At 36.0% G+C, this 19,892-nt stretch overlaps 1 protein-coding gene across 3 annotated transcripts; it reads left to right on the forward strand.

The window, feature by feature from the left end:
• The first annotated feature begins 3,700 nt into the window (after window positions 1-3,700).
• Window positions 3,701-19,759, forward strand: LOC135688231 (5-hydroxytryptamine receptor 2B). 3 transcript variants are annotated; one of them, XM_065204982.2, is made up of 5 exons: window positions 3,701-4,354; window positions 9,867-9,936; window positions 13,106-14,298; window positions 16,753-16,960; window positions 17,973-19,759. In XM_065204982.2, exons 3-5 carry the CDS (start codon window positions 13,288-13,290, stop codon window positions 18,698-18,700), a joined length of 1,947 nt encoding a protein of 648 aa, XP_065061054.2. In that variant the 5' UTR covers window positions 3,701-4,354; window positions 9,867-9,936; window positions 13,106-13,287; the 3' UTR covers window positions 18,701-19,759. The 3 variants fall into 3 exon arrangements, with proteins under 3 accessions (XP_065061054.2, XP_065061053.2, XP_065061055.2); XM_065204981.2 differs by lacking the exon at window positions 9,867-9,936; XM_065204983.2 differs by lacking the exons at window positions 3,701-4,354; window positions 9,867-9,936 and adding an exon at window positions 9,977-10,975.
• The last annotated feature ends 133 nt before the right edge of the window (window positions 19,760-19,892 follow it).

A 19,892-nucleotide genomic window follows, 5' to 3' on the forward strand; every position in this document is an offset into this window, starting at 1 on the left:
ATTCAGCGACCCCAACCCCTTCTTCACCCTCTTTGGAACAATGTTCGTTTTCTTCAAAGCAGAGAAAAAGATTGGCGTCAGCAACGTTGAACGACGATACTTTTCGGGACGATCGGCATTGTTTGGGGGGGGGGGGCGGAAGAAGAAGTATTTGTGAAAAAATGGTAAATAGAGCAGCAAAAATAGAGGAGCAAAGATGAAAAGTTTTGGTAGGCGTTGTGCACTCTCGACAGCCTTATGTTATTTGTTTTCATAAACCTTCCATTTGGTTTTTTTCTTGATGAATAAACAGGACCATATGGTAGCATTATTTGATTGTTTGTTTGTGTTGATTGAAATTGTCTGTCAATACAAATAAAGATTTTGCAGATAGGCTTCAGAAGTTTTTGTTTAGCTAGACCTATCAAACGCTGTTTATTTGCGACAGGAACTATAAAAGGTGAGAAGATAAATTTGATGCTGCCCGTATATTTGCACTGTTCTTAGACTTGGGCTTGTTAATAATAATAACGTGCTTTTTAATGCAGATTTGGTCAACGGATTATTTCCCAGATATGCAAGAACCTGCGGGGTTAGTTCTAATCTTAAGGACAACCTCTTTGGAACGATGTCGGCAGCAGTAGTTAGGCCAAACAATTTTCCTAGACTTTATTTTGCCATAGACTTGCCATATTCTAAGATTTTTTATTTCAAATAGTATTTGACTGACAAAGAACTCTAGAAAGCTGAAAAATGCACGTTTTTATCAAACAATTGGATTTCCAATCGTTTCGATTTCCAAGGAACGATTTCCAAGTATTTTAAGATAAAACAATAGAATTTCCACCAAAGTGTATGAGATTTTCATAAAGTGATTTGCCCCTGGTGCTCAATCACAAAATCACACGAATGTTCCACGTGTTCATTGCAATGTGGTCACGTTTTCCCACTTCCCAAATCTTTTCAAAGCTTTTAAAAACATTTTTTGTTAAACAACCAGACAACAGGATACTTATAAAGTAACACTAACATTAACACTTTAGTAGCCAGAACCAGCGCACAAGAGGCAAATCTCCCTAATTTTCCTTCTTCTAGTAGATTTCTTCTAGATGGTATTATATCCATGTGGATGTTGGGCGGGGTGATTTGAAGACTTTTAGCGAACAGTTTAAAAATATGCTAAAAATCTAGCAAAATCTACAGTTTAAGTTAGAGTCACTGAGTAGCAAAACTATACTCGGTCGTTTTTTTTTGACAAACCATTGGCACTCGTCGTTATATTTTGGTCAGTTATCAAAACACAGTGTCAAGCAATTGATAAGCCCAGTTTCTCTGTGTTTCACTATTAAGCACACTGGCTCATTAGGGCTTGCACTGTCCTTCTTTCCATGTATTTGAATAATTTGTAGTATCATACGTTTGGAAAAACCTACAGAAAAAAGGATTTTAACCATACCCCCTGAATTTAGATACTGAAAAGTGCCCTCTAATTGCGTAATGTCGTTTCTTGTGACCCACAAGACTCCATCCTAAACAACATAGGGTCCTTTGTTTGCAGTTCAACTACCTATCGCGATCCGTTGATCGTACGCTGATCTTTATTAAAAAGTGAATAGAAATAGCAGTAATCCTTTATTGCAATCAGCAGTTCTTTCGTATAGCCTCAACATAATAGATTGATTAAATTCGAATAGAGCCGAGAGATTACCTTAGGTTGGAATATGATATTGTATTTACCACAGAAAAAAATGACCTTTGATTTCCAAGAGCTGTCAGTTCTTTACGATTATTCAGAAAACTCTCCCTCCCCTCCAATAAGATACATTTTCTTGATGAACATGGATAATCTTAGATTTAAACTCTGGAGATTATCTTCAATTGAATATCGTTCTTTTTAATCTGAAAGAAGATCCTTGTAAGCAAGCAATGAGACCTTGGTAGCTTTGAGTTTATTGAAGGCTATCATGTACGTTATTTTCTATGAATAAGAAGAATTATCCCTAAATGGAAGAAGATCCTAAAAGTTTATAATAGCAAGTAGCAAGCGTGATTTGAAAATTACATGCATCATTAGAAAGTAATGGGCTTGTACCTACAAGAAAGGAAAAATGCATATTCACACAAGAAATAACATTTACTTAGGAGTGTGCTGTTTAACCGAATAAATGCTTTGGCAAATAGAAAAAAACATCTTTGGCAAAGATTGTTTTTCTTGCAAATCGATTGACTTACCCCCGGCTTACCCCTAGGAAAAACTAAAGAACAATTGGAAGCATACTGGTGAACCCAGAAGATGAAAGATATTGCGAATTTTCCAAAGAAGAATTGATGTTTTTCGGAATGGAAATCTATCCGTTAGGAAGAAGATCAAAATTGTAATCTTTATCTCGTAGCAGTGATCTTTTCTAAGCAGAAAGGGTTTACAAAGAGGAAGCCAATTACGAACTTTTTAGAGGAGTGAATGCCCCTGTGAAGGTTTACCGAGAGATCGAAAGATTTTCATCGTAATTTATCGGATTTCAGTGTCTGGAGTCGGCTGGAATCATTTCCGACACATTAACCGTAAAAACCTATAAAGTATTTTATTCTCAGCCATTTAATGATTGCCTATATTAAGGAAATCGCTTAATCCTTACCCGTCTGTATTGTCTCTATTACTCACGATATTCTTTCTCGAATTTCCTCTGCTACAAGACTTTTCTATAATCAGCAAATTTTTGTTGCAATACCAACCTTCTTATTCTCAAAGATAGATATTTTGTTTTAGTCTTTGCGTTTGATTTTGGTGACATAAAAGTTATGCGACAGTTTTCAGCTTTTTAGAAAAATGAAGTTTAGAAGATACACACTGATGCCTTTAAGGAAGAAGAAAGATTGACGGAAAGGTGTTGTCTGCAATTTTATACGTATAACGATCGATTCAAAGAATCTTTTAATCAGAATATAAAATGCGACTTGTAAAGTGCATTCAGAATTTAATTTTTTACATCCCTTTTTTAATTCATGTTCCCATACAGCACCAGAATTTCTATGCCCGCAGGGCAGATCATTCCATGGAAATCTTGTACTCCTTTGGTACGTACCCAGTTCTTTTATCTATTTGGTTTCCTTTTAAACTGGAGGAGTAAGCAATGTAAAGAAAGTTTCTTCTAGGCCCATCTAGCCCAAATTTATGATAATAAGAATAATAATTCATTTATTTACAGTAGGCGTTCTTTACAGTAGTAGCTAAAAGATAAGCTAATTAATGCCTACTATTTTTAGGATTTAATTAGATTAATAGTTGAAAATAATCATGTTAGATAATTCATGCCAAGAACCCGACCTGTGCTGCAAAGGTTCTACATAGCCTGCAGTTGCAATTATCCTTCCATATTTAGATTTTTCAAGTTTTCTGGTAGATTGTTCCAAAGCTTACATCGTAAATAGGACAAGCTTTCGATTCCATGAGTGATGGTTCGAGTTTTTGGGATTTTCATTAATTTACTGTTTCTAAGGTGTTGTGGCTACTCTTTTGTATGAATATAAAAAAATTTTCCTGATGTAATGTGTTGGGTTCTTCTATTGATTAACTTTATGTTATTTGATCACATTCCGCGTCATATACTTGTTATCTTTGGTTCAATGTTTTCGTTGTAACCTAAAGGTTTATCTATATAAACAATTTAAGATGGTTCATCCTTTTATTTAGCATGGGGGGGGGGGGGAGGGGGAGGAGACTTTCTTGAAATCGCTGGCCCCTCCAGTCTAGGATCTTGTGGCGCGGGTCCTGCACAGGGAAACGTTTTGATCGATTAGAAAGGAGGAAGTTCATCATTTTGACTGTAAATTATTATTATTCGATACCTGAACGTTTTGTTGTTGGGACGTTTTTGTAGGGGTTGATCAACAGAAGCCGTGCTCTTTAGAATGTGTTCCAATCCAATAGCCATCTCTGGTACTGGTGAATAAATGTTTGCCAACGGTTTTCTATTTGATCTGCAAAGGAAGTATCGGACAGACTTGCCAGTCGGGTACCATTATCGCGATTGAAATACGAAACCGCAAATCTTCGTTAACTGGCTCTTCAATTAATGACACCATAAAAGCAACTGCGAAAGCAACTTCATTCAGAGTCGGGTAGCGAGAGAAATAAATTTCAAGCAAAAAGCGACAGGCGGAGAGTTTTGAAAAATAGTTTTTGCCGTCAATTGATGACATGCCACCGTGAGAGCAAAGTGTTGGAGACGGGGGCTGCATCTGTGTGAGGGTTGAGACAATAACTACAGAATTGGCTGGGACAAGACGCAGACGAGAGCGAATGTGTAATTGATCGGGAATTGATCACTGAAATTGGGGACGATGTTATGGAGACATTTGGCTTGTGCAATTAAAGGTTAGTTCCAAGAGTTTCGTAGTTTTTTGCCTATTCAGCCATATGAAAACTTTGATTGCGCAACTTGAAAATAATAGTTTGGTTCGCTTCGCTGGGCAAAATTTTTTGTTTACTTGCACTGCTGCGGGTTTTCAATCAGACAAGTCAAATCAAAATTGATTCAGATCAAAGTATTTGCAGACTTTTCTACTTGAATTGCTTTTTGCGTTATTACACTTCTATTAAGTGCTGCAAATGCCAATAAATTGTATTACGCTCTGATATAAGTTAATTTACTCCGACTTTTCGAATAAAGTTTTAAGAATATAGTTTCACTTTATGTCTACTGGGGAAAAGGGATAAGCCCTAGTAACCCAGAGAAAGCGTTAATTTTTAAGGTGGCCTTCCCTTCTTAAGTTTTGCTCAATCTTTGATACTTTCTGAATTAACTGTCTAATTAAAATATTTTTAGAGTAAGCTATAAGACTGCTTGGTTTCATTTTCAACTGTCATGCAAATTGATTTTGCAAATACAGGCATAGGCCCCTTCCAGGTTTTACAAATGCGGGGTTCAGTGTGGGCGTGTACAATTTTTTAAGCATAAATTGTCTGAAAATGAAAACTCTTTAGCTACCCAAAACACTGGTCCTTCTACGACCCTGAAAGATTCAGCAAAGTGAAAGTAAATCCGAGTAAAAAATTTCAGACTATTTCGGCTAATGCTAACTCAAATAATTAATTTAGTGAAAAAACCCGATTTGTGAAAATCTTGCACACAGGAACATATATTGAATGGATATTTCTGCAATTAACTTGTGCATAAATAATTTATAAATGCTAATTAATGTGAAATTGTAATTCTATATTTCCTTTACAAAATGCACATTTTGTTGTTAACATACTATTAATCTGAGGAGTGTTATCGAATAAACAAGTTTCTTGTGAAGCAATGCGCCTATTTGCAAACGTTTCATTGGGATTATTTAGCCAATGGGAAATAGAAACACTGCCCGCCAATCAAGTGCATAACAAATTGCAATGCACAAACCTTTCGTAAACAAGCAAAAAGATCCGTCGATATATCGTTGTCAGGCCAAGCAAAGACAGGGGCGTCGTGGCGAATGAATTCTAAAGGGGGCCAGAAAGAAAAATTTTCCGACAAAATTTCTTTGCTTTATTCGAAATAGAAGTATTTCATGTAAGTGTGAAGGGGGTGAGGCAGAAAAACTCTACCTTTTGCCTTAGCTGGAAAGGAATTTAAAAGACACTTTTATCTTTGTCTCTGTTTCTTCATACTTACAGTGAACGCCCCTGACATCTGTAGATTAGGATAAAGGTAGAGTGAAGTTAGTACTTGAGGCGGCACCTTGGTTGCCGCCGAAGGGAAAATTTTGTATGATCTAATGCTTCAAATTCGTCGCAAATCGCATCATTTGAAGCAGATTTTAATGATAAAATCTTATTTTTAAATTGAATATCCACTGGGGGAAATCGATAGTTTCGATCGACTTCTACCTTTTTTTACCTTACGCAACATAATTGCATAAAGTTTCAAATCTGGGACACAATTTTCAAAAATCTGGTGACAGGCACAAAGTGGGTACTGTCCCGGTCTTCAATAAAGATATAATTTATACAAATTTTGACCAATTTCCATAACCAAATTTGGCCCTTGAAGTTTCGGATTTTAACTGACAAAATCCGAACAGCAAATCACTCTATGGTGGGAATCGGTAAATCCTGAAAAATCGTTTTGTTTTGTGGTAATCTAGTATTTTCTTTACAAAAGTGAATTGCCTCTCGAAATACGGTAAGTACTTTAGTCCAAGTAATTTATGTTGCTAAGAGTTTGAGAATTTACCCACAGCTCAAGTTTGAGAATTTTCCAACAAAACAATGATTTTTCCGAAAATCAATCAAATTTTGAGAGCAGAGGGGGCCACGGCCCCCCTGCCCCCGGCTACGACGCCCCTGAGCAAAGAGTTGAAATGGTCTTGATGTAGTGAGCTCGAAAGTCATTGCTTGGTAGAAATTGAAAGGGGGTTGAATGTTACAATGGCGGAAATTCAGACTTTCATTTAGGGGAAGGGGGCAGGCCTACGATTTTCCGACAAGATAACATCTTGGATCATGTCTAATTTTAAGAAAACTGCACATTTTGATGAGAATAGGTGATTTTTTGGCGAGGCCCTTAAGAAATCTTTGTTGAACACGCTATAATCAAGTAGCAAGAAGAACAATCCGTTTATTATTTTTGATATCAAGATCGATATCTCATTTAATACAATTGATGATACATAAGGTCGAACGATTGCACTTTTGACAAGTCGTTCGTGATAACAACATGGTTGTAATTGTAATGTTCATTTTCTGCATTTTATCTTGCCTTATACAGTGGGAAATACGTCTGAAAATAACTTTTATTTGGAAGAATCCGATGAATATTTCGGCTAATTTTTACAGAATTGAAATTAAATATACAATTCAGAAAGCTTTTTTTATTTTGGTCATATATTATTTGATTGATTATTTAGTACTGGCTGATATTTTATCAGCTATGCCATGTTCAAATTTTGGAAAAAGGACACCGAGAGGTAATAGAGGTCCCTGGGGTACAAATTGAAAATGCAGGTAACCTGCGAGCGAATCGAGCAGAAAAATTGGCAATTACGCAGAAGAATTAGCTTAAAATTCCTTTTCAGAATGATTTCTTGGAGTAATTTCGACATGTTAAACGGCTGTCAATTATCCGACGAAAGCTTGAATTTTCTGACGAGATCGCTGATTGGGGAGGGGGGGAGGGGCCGAGCCCCCCCCCAAACCCTGATAATTTCCGCCACTGTGAGGGTATTTGCACAAGATCATATGCTTGTCTCGAAATCTCGCGATATCTAGCTACCCCTCTCTGTGTCTCTGCGACGTTTCAATTTAAGCCAATGTCATGGAATTGAAGCTTTAAGTTTGCCACCCACTGTAGTTGAAGTTAACAAACCGGAATAATGCTCTACTCTACCCCTGTACGTCATCACTTTTTACAATTGCCTTATACAACAAATCAAGCATATTCATATCAGATTTCCATGCAGGCTTTGCTTGCAAAATGTGTCAATGAAATAATTATTTAATTTTAGGCCAAATTTTACAGCTACTTAGAATTTTTGCTTTTGTGCCTTGTCTAGCAATTAACATGTCAAGAAAATGAAATCACTGACAAACTGTACCCAATTTTATGTTACCTATCAGTGAAGGGTGAAGCATTTTATGAAAATCTTGTACACCTTTGGTGGAATTCTTATGGTTTTATAAGAAAATCCCTGGAAATTCTTTTGGTTTCGTTTAAACCTTGTACGTTTGTTGCAAGAGTGAATTGCAAGAGTGTATATGGCAATTCAGTAGCAAAATTCCGTATAAATGTTCTACACGGTGGGCTCTTGGATCTACAGACGCAACAACTCCGATGCAATTTTGCTACAAGTTGCTTGCTGTTTGCTCTAATCATTGCGTCTGCGTAACTCATTGTACCATAGCATTGTTGTTGCTGTAGGAAAAACCTTCATTTTTACCAGAAGAAGCCGAGCAACTACATTAAAAGGAAATGTTATTAAGGAGCTACCGTCAACAAAAAATTTCAGCTTATAAGCTTAAGGAGCTTTTAACTTATTTTAGAAAACTAACGCTATAAAAAATGAACGTTAATAGGTGTTGATTTCCTATACGAAAATATATGAGAACAAGAACGCATAATTAGTTTCTAGAATAAACCAACAAGAATGACTCAGTTGGCTCCTTGCTGTTCCGTAAGGGTAGATGCCTGTTACTGTTATTTTGAATAGCGAAACATTGTTCTGAAGTTTGTCTTGCTCTATGTTATTTTCTTATCAGACACTGAACCGATATTTGGCAATCACCCAAGCTTGCATTTCTAAAAACTCCTCTCAACTTCATTTATTTTCAAGAAAGATTTATGATATTTCCTAACACACAATCAACAATGTTTTTTGTTTGAAATTGTTACGTTTTCTCGATAGTGTCTTTCCACCTGTTTTGGGAAATTGCCAATGCCCTTGGCAACTCGCCCAGATGTGTTTGATCTTGTACAGGTGGATGACAAGTTTTTAACATACCCTGACAGTACATCTATGAAAATAAAAGGACATAAAGTGAGACCTTCTGTCTAGTATCGCGGATTGTCTAAATCCATTTGTTTCGCGTTCTGTAAACAGAATGAGTTGTTGTGGAAAGTTGGGAAACTGGAAAAACGCATTTAAGGACTTGCTCGAATTTTTATTCATAAATAGCGGAAAATGAAGACCTTTTATGAACAGATAAAGGTAAATAAATATTTTGCCATAATAACAGGCTCTGAAAAAGATATAATGTACAACAATTATAAGATATAATAGATATAATAACTACCAAGAAGTTTGTTTTTCTTAAACAATTTCTTATTCGTGTAATGTTTGATGGTTCACTTTTTAAAGATATTATTTTACAACAGTTTTGAATATTTTCTGTTGATCGCAATAGACATAAAACGCAGATTTGCAACTTAGAACCGCTCTGTTATACACTCTTTTTATAAGAACCAGTAAATTTAAGTTCAGGCTGACTGTTCTTTATTTTTTCGAAAATCTGAGGCTGGATTGTTCTTAATTTGTTCTTAAATTAAGAGGGTGTAAGCAATGCTATTGCTAGCTTTTTCGCTCTAAGGAGGTATTCAAGCCTCATTTGCCAACAAAGTGAGTGAAACAGCCTTGATTTGCTGACAAATTTTAGTGTTTACCGAAAAAGCACCCACACATCGCTAAAAATCCTCGATTTTGAGAAAAAACGTTGTTTAAAATTGCATTTTGCAGAAGCTCAGCCTCAGCTTGTTCTTAATTTCTTCTAAACGTTTGACCAGTTTTGAGGCTCGTGTTCTTATAGATATTGTTCTTATAAAAAAAAGAGTATACAGACAAAAGCATGCACAGCTCTGTCTATACGGAGACAAACACAAAACAAGAGATAGGTAAACAGTAATCTTAATAACCTCGTCTTTCTAAACAAACCTCTTGCCTTTTTGAAACTGTCAGAATATCAAGGTAATCTTGATAGACAAAGCAACATGTAAGTAAGTTTAATAATGGATATATTTAGTGCTGTTCCATCTTCAAAGAAGTTTGCATTTTACAAAAGATTGGATCCTTTGTTAGCTTAACAGTTGTCTGGATAATTATCTGATAGCTTGTCGCATGTTTTGAGAATGAATTTGAGGAATCCTGAGAATGATTTGCTCTTACGATATTTAAGAAATTTATTTTTGGACTGTTAGGTCTTCACGCAAAAATTGCCTTTAAGTGCATTTTCTGTAGAATCACGTATGTATGGGTTCTACAATTGTGTTAACCAAATGACCACAAAACATTTGTTTTTTTGAGCTTACGACTTTTTATGACTAACAGACATAAACTGTGATTTCGTAGTGACTTTACTTATGTGACACAGTTTATACCAAAATACATCTTAGTTAACCTGAAATGTTTGTTCATAGATTGCATTCACTCTCAATGCAGCCGGAAGATTGGTCCAGAAAATCTATTGCAATATAAATATATCACATTGTATGTTAATAAATCTCATAATTTCTGCATCTTTTCTCTGGCCATTTAGACATAACTGTAAAAGCTTTATTAAGCCCCCTCTCTATCAAGCCCCCTCTCTATTCAGTCCCCCCTTATCAAGCAAAAACTTTAAATAAACACCCCTCTCTATCAAGTCCCCCCTCTTTAGCCTTTGATGGCAAACATAGAAGTCATGCGCATTTAGTGGGTCTCTTTACGGGTGTGATGATGCTAAGGTTGTGTGCATTAAATACGGCCTATGTAAAGACCAACTTGTGTGACTTAGTAGTCAGTCAAAATTTGTTTTGAAGATGTCCAAGGGTTATCCTGATGAAGTTGATGAAGACGAGGACCTCATAATTGATTGATTAAACTTTTATATGATTTGTATGACATTTTCATAAAAAAATGGTTAAGGGTATTTTTAAAACTTTTTTTTGCTTCAAATTTTTGATAAGCCTCCTCTCTCTAGTAAGCCCCCTCTAGGACTGAAAAAATAAATAAGCCCCCGGGGGGCTTAATGGAGCTTTTACGGTATCTATGAGTTTCTAATTCAGTTACATGCAGTAAAATACATACTACACTGTCAGTATTTCCAATATAAAAATATCCAAGAATATAGTATTCCAGAAACCCAATCATTTCCTACCTAAAAATATCAATTTCTTTCTGGAAGGGCTGACCCTTGCATTGCCGTATCCACAAACCCACAGTGTTTTGCCACTGTGTAACGTTTCCAAACAAAACTCAATGCATTCTTTGAAATCAGATATTCCTTCACTGCCGCTATTTTCCTGAATTGTCACATATGACAAGAAGTTAAAATCATTGTAAATTGAAGAGGATCGGCTTGGCTTAATCTAGGAAATCCATCACAAATCCATTGGTCTAAGTTGGCTCCTATTATGGTCTCTGCCCTTAAGCATTTGTCATATGTCTGCCAATCGAGCATTTATGAGAACGTTAACCAGTTTAGCTCCAAGCATTGCCTGACAAAAGTTACTATCGCCGCTTGTACCCACTGAGTCTGACATGCAAGGTAAGAGAAACAACTGGCACTTTCCGTGGTAGTTGTGGGTGACTACATTTACTGATTAGGAGAATGTCTCTCTACAATGGCCCCGAACTCTAAAACAGTAAAAAGTTGTAGCGCAAATCGATTGATTGATACCTTGATATTCCTAGAGGGTACTCGATTTGACGTGGCTTAATGTTTTTGCCCACTGCACCCTGAATTGCACCCCAGAGAATTTTATCCCCTGCTTACATGCAAGGTAGTTTGATTAGGCTAACTCGCCCCAAGGGGTTCTGTTCGTTCCTCTTTTGAAAATAAGGAGTTAGCAGAACGGATCCAGATAAAGTAATTTTTACAGATAGAAGGGTTGATCTTGCGTTAACATTCTTGAGATTTGCGGTCCCAACCAGAATTCACATAACAGATGTTTTAATTGAAGCGTTTTACAGGTGTTTCATTTCTATAAATTTAATTTGCTCAACTTTTTACAAATTTTTAATTGTCGCCAGTCAGTGAAACTTTTTTTAATAAAAAATTTATATTTGATAGTTTTGTGTATTGATAGTTTTTATACCAATCGGAACACCTTCATTTTCTGCTGTGTAAATTACATTTTTAAGTCACTTAGACAAGTAAAACCTTTTATGATCCCGGCATGTTGATAGTCACGATCCTAAATCTGAAATGTCAACTTCCTGATCCTTAGCTTTGGCCGTAGTTCTGATTGGAAGAAGGAATAATGACTGGGTTTTTACGTTAAAACGGTCACTCCATTGCAAATTAAAGTTGCGGTTTGTTTAACCATTATAGGCTTACCCATTCCAACCTATCCCTGTCATAGATCAATGCTAGAGAATTGATTTGCTAAAATATAGCGTTTTCTTTGTAACACCTTGCCCCCAGGCTAGAAGGAAGTCTTAAACGACCCTTAGGACAGTGATGCTTTCCATCCTCTTCGCTTTTCTCTCTCCTCCTGTTTTGGAAGTTTCGTATTTTGGTCATTTTTATGGACATCCCATAAGATATTTTACCTGTTTGCTCTGATTTAGTCAGGAGCTTGTTTTGCAAATACTAGCATTTCAATTAACCAAAGCGTAGGAGGAGATAATGAAATAAGAGATTTAAAAATACCGAGAAATCCAAAGAAACAGAGGAAAGCCAAACATTATTCGATGTAATAAAGATGCTGCTCAAATAGTATGATATCATGGTCAGCTATGGTGTATTAACTGTTTGTTTAAGCCCAGCCTTAAGAGTTCTTGCAACTTGCAGTTGAGTCAAGAAATGCCAAACAAGTGATCTTATTATAGAGAATTGCATTTATCAAGTTTGACTTTTCTGATAAATTGAAAATATTTCTTTGAATAAAAGCTCTAAATAATTGCCATTGATCCTGCTCAAAGCTAAGAATAGATATTTTAATCAAGGGGGCAAGAAACAAAGTCCACTTTATTATTAGAAAACAAACAGAAAGCGTTTATTAAACTGCATGATCTCCCTTTTTCTAACAGAATGTAAAAGTGAAGTAGGTCTTTACCTGAGAATAATTGCTGACATTGTTGCAAGACTCGCACAATTGTTTATTCACTTCAAATGAATTTCGCCACCTTTCCTGTTTTGCAAAGTTCATCTCGTACGCTTAGCGTTTATTCTCATTGTGACAACGCTAGTGCAGAAGGGTTGAATCCCGGATTTCAGGACTGGAGGTGGGCGTATTCCCACTGTTGGAGGCAGAGCCCTAAGGTCTGGAGACCCAAACATACATTGCTCTACAAAATTTAAGGGGGGGGGGAGGGGCAGGCTTCAACACCTATGTGTAGTTTCAGCTATATAATAATCTTGCTTGATTGTTACAATGTTATCAAGAAAATAAGCACTTGCACCATAGATTTTACAGTTCTGCTAGGTTTTGTCCACCTTCCCCTTATAAAGTTTGCTAAAGATTTGTTAAATATTTGACAATTGATTGTTTGAGACCATTCAGTAAGTTTTGATGAATTCAACAACTATGTGCGAGATATTTATCAGGAAATCTATAACTTCAAAGGTCCTCCTTGATGCTTGTAAATTTTTAACACGTAATGTTTTAAGGAAGTGCGAACCTTCTTGGAACCTTCTTTGTAAACCGAAGTGTTATCTTTTTCTTTTTCACAGATCCGTTTTGGAATAAATCAACGTTTTGAACCATTTGACTATTGACAAATGACACGGGGTGGATAGCTGTTTTTAATAGGGTTTGCAAATCTCCACTAGATCTCAATTCTCAGAGGAAATATTCTGTTTCGGAAAACTCGGGATAACTCGGGATAAATAAGCAGAAACAGACTGCCTTCTAGATGGCACTTTTTGCCACTGAAATGTATAACAACCCAATCAATATGTCTCAAGTAAATGGAACCAATGAAACAGTGACCAATGCTGGTAATGGGAATTTGGCATTTGGGATTTTTGTTGAATTCATATTCCTGTGGACGTTAATTGGAAATATCATTATCATATCTGTTCTAAAACTGTACAAGCCGCTGACAATCCCAGACATCTTGGTATTTTCTTTGGCATTATCAGATCTTCTAAACGTGTTGCTGCCTGCACAGATGTTAAACCTGATACAGTCAAGACTGATCCAAGCGACGTGGAATGAATCGATCTGTATTGCTTTCACATGGTCTGTTCACTGCCTACGTCTATCGTCCGTTTTAACTGTTTCAGTTATAGCAGTCGACCGTCTGCTCGCTATACGAAAGCCTCTGGTTTATCGTTCAAGAGTTATGCATGAAATAAATCGTGTTAAAGTACTCATTCTGCTTCTCTGGTTATTCAGCTGCTTTACAGCATCACTACCGTATATGGGACAGACCCATTCGCCTTTCAAGAACAAGGAATGCCATTACCAGCTGTATGATCTTGGAATAACCTATGGGTTTTTCGTAGAGATTGTTGGCTTGTTGCAATTAGTTCTAGTCTTGTATTGTTATATTGCCATTCGCATTTCAACTTGGCACTTTATGCAGAGACAGGGGAAGTTTCGAAGACAACAACTAGACAGGATGACCTCAAATCCTAGTGATTCTGTTAAGGATCAAGCAAAAAGAGCTGCGAAAAATGCCCAGATGAAGAAGCAACTTTCACGTACAGCTTTGACCAAATCAAATAGCAATTGCGTTGACGAAGAGAGCACAAAGGTGGAGTCTACAACAAAGGTGGGCTCTCTGAAAAAGCATTTTGGATCTAAGCGAAAAGATAATGGTGTTCCTATGCTAACTGAGGGTATGAAGCAAGTAGCGAAAATGGAGAAGATGATGGCAGTGCTGGTTCTCCTGTTTTATATAAGCTGGCTTCCATTCCTGGTAAGTTTTTAGTTCCTGTTCTAATCACAAGCCACAGAACTCCTTCAGGGTCTATTCAAACAGGATAACTAGGGAAAAATTGGCAATTACCCCTCTAGACCCAGTGTTCTTATATGACTATAGACTATCGCCCCTTTTTTAAGAGCAGATCTTGAATTTTCAGCTGTAAAGGCTTAGGAATCTTTCGCATCACCTTTGCAATTTCAGGAATTTTGTTTCGCCAAAATTGCAGTGAATATTCATAATCCTGTGTTTTTATTACCGTTAAGAATCTCCTCGGCATTGCGAAACTTTCCAGGTTTTTGAATTGCGAAACTCTCCTTGAAAGCAGCTAGCTGATACAGTTTAGTATATATTTAGAGCTCTTAGGAACCTTTGAAAGATAAGTTCAAAGCTGATAGTTACATACTTTAACACTAATAGTAAAATTGATTTCCCTTTTTGTTGCTTTTTTATTATTCTTTCCTTTTATTGGTTGCTCTTCCCCTCTTTCCTTCTCTTGGGTCTTGGCCCTCCTTTTTCTGGTTAAAAATTAATCCATGTTTTCTTTCATCGTGGTAACCTGCCTCTTGATAGCCTAGGCCCACAATGAGAATCGAAATAGGACCAGTGGACATCGTGCGTCATACGTTCAGCAAATATTCCTTTTTGTTCATAAGACCTATTTGAGAGCCGTTTCATGTTGCAAGATTTCTCCAACAACGAATCTATTTATTTGCAAAAGAAGACCCTTAGAAATAGTGGATCTGTGAAAGACATCGAGGATTATAAGTAGCAAGATTATATATCACTGTTTAGTTAAGTTAAACATTAGATAATACTTTTCTTAAATAAAGTTACACCTTGTGCAAGTATCAATGCAGTAGCAAAATTTGGACGGAGGATAACGATCATCTTTATAGGAATAGAAAATTTAAAAGCGATTCATTTCAACCTTTATACTGGAGTGTTACCTTATGGCCTAGTCTAAGGTGAACAAGCAAGAATTTCTGCAAACTCTTTGAAACCAGCATAAATGCTGAAGAAATGCGATATGATCCCAAAACCCAAAAAGGATGCTGGAAGGGAAAGATGAGAACCCTTTTGTCTTTCCCCAATCTTGGAGGTGTAATGAATGGAACGACAATAAACGCTATCTTCTTTTAATGTGGCTTCGGATCTTCAAAAATATTTCATTTCATTCGGTTCACAACCTCGTGTCATCAGGTTGCAACTCATTTTTGTCAGACGAACTGTCATTAAATAATTTGGAAGGCCCGTCATGTTCATGATTTTCAACCAATTAGAAAAATGATATGATTCTAGGCAAGGGTATAATCTTCAAATGGAGCAGATGTCGCTTTCAATTCCTTCTCATTTTATCGATTAAGCTTTTACATGAATAGATAGCTTTTCAAGAATTAAAAATGTGGTTTTTAATAGGCAGTTGGATTTGTCTTAAAATTAGCTGATGAAAATGTGTCGACAAATGGCAATGGAATGACACATCAGTAGCCTCAAATCGATTTTCTAGGTTTTTTTGGATGTCATTGATGAAATGTATGGCTTTCATCTTTCAATTTGTTGTTTCAGATCAAAAGTTAATGCCTATACTTTGCTTCCCTTTGAGTTATATTTGGTTTCATAACTTAGACTTTACTGTATACTTCCAATGTTTAAGAAGTTCGTCTCCTGATGTTATGAAATAATATATGTGATAATATATAATAATATATGAAATATACACTCACCTATGACAGACAGTCCATTCTACTAAGCTAAAAACCTTAATAGCCAATGGAGGAAATGTTGAAAAATATATTGCACTGAAAAGTTATGAAGGGACAAAAATGGGACAATTTTTCAGGATGAGTTCAGAAAATGTCTAATCCAGAGGAGCTTGTGCCTCATTACTACTTATTACTGCTGGTTACTTCATTTGTGATTTTATTTGTTACTGTTTGTCACTACAGTTTACTAATTGTTTATTAAGCTTTTGCTAAACCCATTGATTTTATTGTCCAGCATTGGAGCAAAGTATTTAATAGCCTTGTATCAAATATCGTTGTGAAAATGGTTTCAAAATATTATACATATGTCGTTGATAGTTGTTGATTCCTTGTTTCTGTCTAGTCTTATTCAACCACTATCTACAATGCCTGCCAAAAGTCTTGGAACACTGACATCAATTTCCAAGGTCAAAATCAATCATCCCTTCTCCCCTACAGAACAATGTTGGTTTACTATCAAACGGGTTAGGATTTTAGGGAGCACTTTCTTTTGTGCTTCTTTTATGATTTTTCTCTAAATCATCAACATTGTTTTAGGGGAAAGGGGGCGGAAGTAGCAATTTTTTTTCATGAAAGGAATGAAAGATATCAAATGCAGCGTAAATTGCTGTGTGTTCCAAGTACTTTTGGCAGGCATCGTAGGTGTTTCTTTCCCTTGCTAAAACACTTCTACTTTATTTTGCAGGGAAGCAACCTTTTTTCTCTAGTTACTGGAAAATCAAATCAAAATGTCATCAGAGTTATTGGAGTGTTTTCCTTGATTAACGGATTTTTAAATCCAATAGTCTATGCGACAATCTACCCAAGATACAAGAAAGGATACATCTTTGCGTTTCAAACGATTCTTAGAGTTTGCGGCGGCCGAAAACCGACCCTGACGACAGCAGATTTTAGTAAGTCTTTCTTACGTCTTCAAAGTTTTTAAGGCGAGAAAATCAATGATTTGCTCTGTAATCTCTTTGAAAAGCCTTCCATGATCTGATAATTCGATTCTCTCATCTTTCCGACACGTGCGTCATTCATATTGTTGTTGTTGTCAATCGCCTCACAACAACATCTTTGCTTCTGCTCTATCTATTTATCTAATTGGGTAGTCTCATTTGCATGAGAAAAGAAAGAATATTAACTTCTCGAATCTCTGACAGAACCTTTTAATAAGTAACATTGCTTGAAGAGAGTAGCTCTTTGTTTACCGCACCTTCAACTTTCTTTTAAAAATTTGATTTTTCATCTATCTTTTCGGCTCTTGCTGCTATTTCATTCCATTATGCAATACTGATCAAATGACGCGATCAAACGTAGAGTACTTGGCTTCATAGATATTTTTCTCCTGTTTAACAGATAGTTTATTGCAAAGCGATGAAGGAAAAAACATATATATAGTGAAGAAAATAGCTTTTTTGAAATGAAAAAAAGCAAAGAAGAAGTTAACAGCTGTAATGAATCATGAATGAAATAGGACATTGCCAACCTAGCGTTTCAGGAATCTGGCAATCATTCGAACATTTCTAGTAAGCCTGTTGCATCTTATGAAAGTCTGCTTTGTAAAAACAAAAGCATATTCCGATAAAATTCTCGCATGCTTCTACCTAGCATCCAAAGGCAGTTTTTAAGGACTTTGAGAAGCCAGGCTTATCAAGCATTGTTCTGGCCCATTGCTATTCTCTCAATGTGTACGCGTCTTCAACTAAGATATTTTCATGCTGACGTCAATTTGTCCATGTCGAATTCTTGTTAATTTATGCGAATGTTTAGTTTGTTATTCAATATTGTTATCTTCGTTCAAGGAGTAAAGGACTGTAAGTTTTGGCATATTGTTTGTCATAATTTACAATTATGGTATGTTTGTTTCATTCGACAAGTTTCTATCCAATAACTAATACATTTCAAATCATGTGTTCCTAGATTCTTCTAAAATTGGCAGATCAAGGCGACTGCGAACATTGCGAGAACTGAAGTCGAATGCCAGTATGACGTCAACAGCCACCTTAAAGGAAGATGAAACACCTTATCATCGAGACATCGAGCGGAATAAAATTGTAAATGATGTGATTTTGGAAGAGCTTCCGCCAGAATCGAGGACTGTGAAAAACTTGAAAGGGAGCAATGAAAATCCATGCAATATTGAAAATGAGTCAGGATGTATTTCAAATGAGTTTACGGACAATAATGGTAACGCTTTTACTAGCAATAGGGTTTTATCGCCCAGAGGCGTGCGTCTAACTGACTGTGTTGAGAAAAATGAAGAAAATCATGCTCTCGCTGAACATGTAACTGTAGAAAAACAATCTGTTGAAGTGAATATTTTTTGCAGCAATCCAAAACGAGACCACACAACAGAGCCTCGTGATGATCAGAACACATTTACGTTGCCTCATTCTACAAATAGTGAATGTATGACAGTAGCTAAGAGTGGTGTTTTGAGCATGACCAACGATGAACTTGATCCAGACAGAAAGTCTTCTCCGATCAACTTTTTGCCAAGTAACTTAGACTCACATTATCACAGCGTGGATGATTCGTCGTCTGTTGTAAATAGACTTGCCAAACTTAGCACTCCTCTCCATCAGCAAGGAGACAGTGACTCTGTCACTACGCACCAGCTTGGTATACAAAACGATGGTTTCTGTTGAAATTTTAACTTCCATATTATTTAAATTACATTAAACCTTTCAGCCTATTTCTTTTTTGCAAATTTCGAATGAGGTTGAACAATGTTGTTTGTATAAATCGCAATTTTCTAACATATCTTCAAACAGACGTTTAGAAAGAGGATCAAATTTTCAGGCCTTTTTGCATTCTCTTTTTGTCTTCACAGATGTGTATTTTATTTAGTATTGTTCAAACGAAAAAAGAGATAATAGGCAAACATCTCTACTAGTGTTTTTTTGCATAACAAGTTTTTGCATTCTTTCCTTGGCATTTTACTAAAAATATTTGTTCGAACATGAAGGAAAATTATAGTTGTTTTGAAAGAGACTTCGATCAAATTCAAATCTGAGTTACAAAGCAAAAGTAAACTGTTTTTTATCCACTATGATTTCCAGTTTTCATTACACAACACCTTATTTAACTAGGCGACGAGGGTCATCTGTGTATTTACAAGATTATCTATATTAAATTTGGGCTAATCATAAACATAGCAAGAAAATTGAGATCAAAGCTCCCCACCCTCTCCCTCCTATGGCTTGGGCCTTGGTTGTTATACACACATAAGTATTTTATCTTTTCTTTGCGTTGAATATTATTCATACAGAAAGGAAATAAAAACCGCAACTGTGTTTATACTTTTTGCTTTATGTGATTTACGTTGTAAGTATTGCTTATTATAACTTTGCAAGAAAGACATTTTAAACTAGAAAGCGTTTTATAATCTTGATATTTAACAGAAAATGTAATATTGTAGATAATGTCAATGTAGCAATGTACTTTTTTCTTATCAATAACGCATTTTACATGATTTCGCGGTTTTTGACATCTTTTCTTTACAGAAACAAGCAAATTGTGCTAAGCTTAATAAATATAGGATGCAATTCTACCCATGACTTTTCCATTATTAGTGCCTATGACATACGAGCTGCAAACGTTATTCCCACGCTTTGTTACTTTCTGAACATAGAATAAATAGTGAGGTTATTTCCTTCTAATTTCACTTAAACTGTGCTGTATTTTACTAGCGAAGCTCTGAGAATGTTGTGCACACTGAGGCAATATTAGCAAAAACAATGCAAAAAATTGTTCTTCCATTTTTGCTCTCATCTCGTTCAGATGCTCCCTATCTGCTTTTTCCAGCAGTAATACTTAAGAAAGAACAGGAAAAGGACC

This window comes from Rhopilema esculentum, chromosome 19 (assembly GCF_057945365.1).
Source record: "Rhopilema esculentum isolate cy_ngs chromosome 19, ASM5794536v1, whole genome shotgun sequence".
Classification (NCBI taxonomy): domain Eukaryota; kingdom Metazoa; phylum Cnidaria; class Scyphozoa; order Rhizostomeae; family Rhizostomatidae; genus Rhopilema; species Rhopilema esculentum.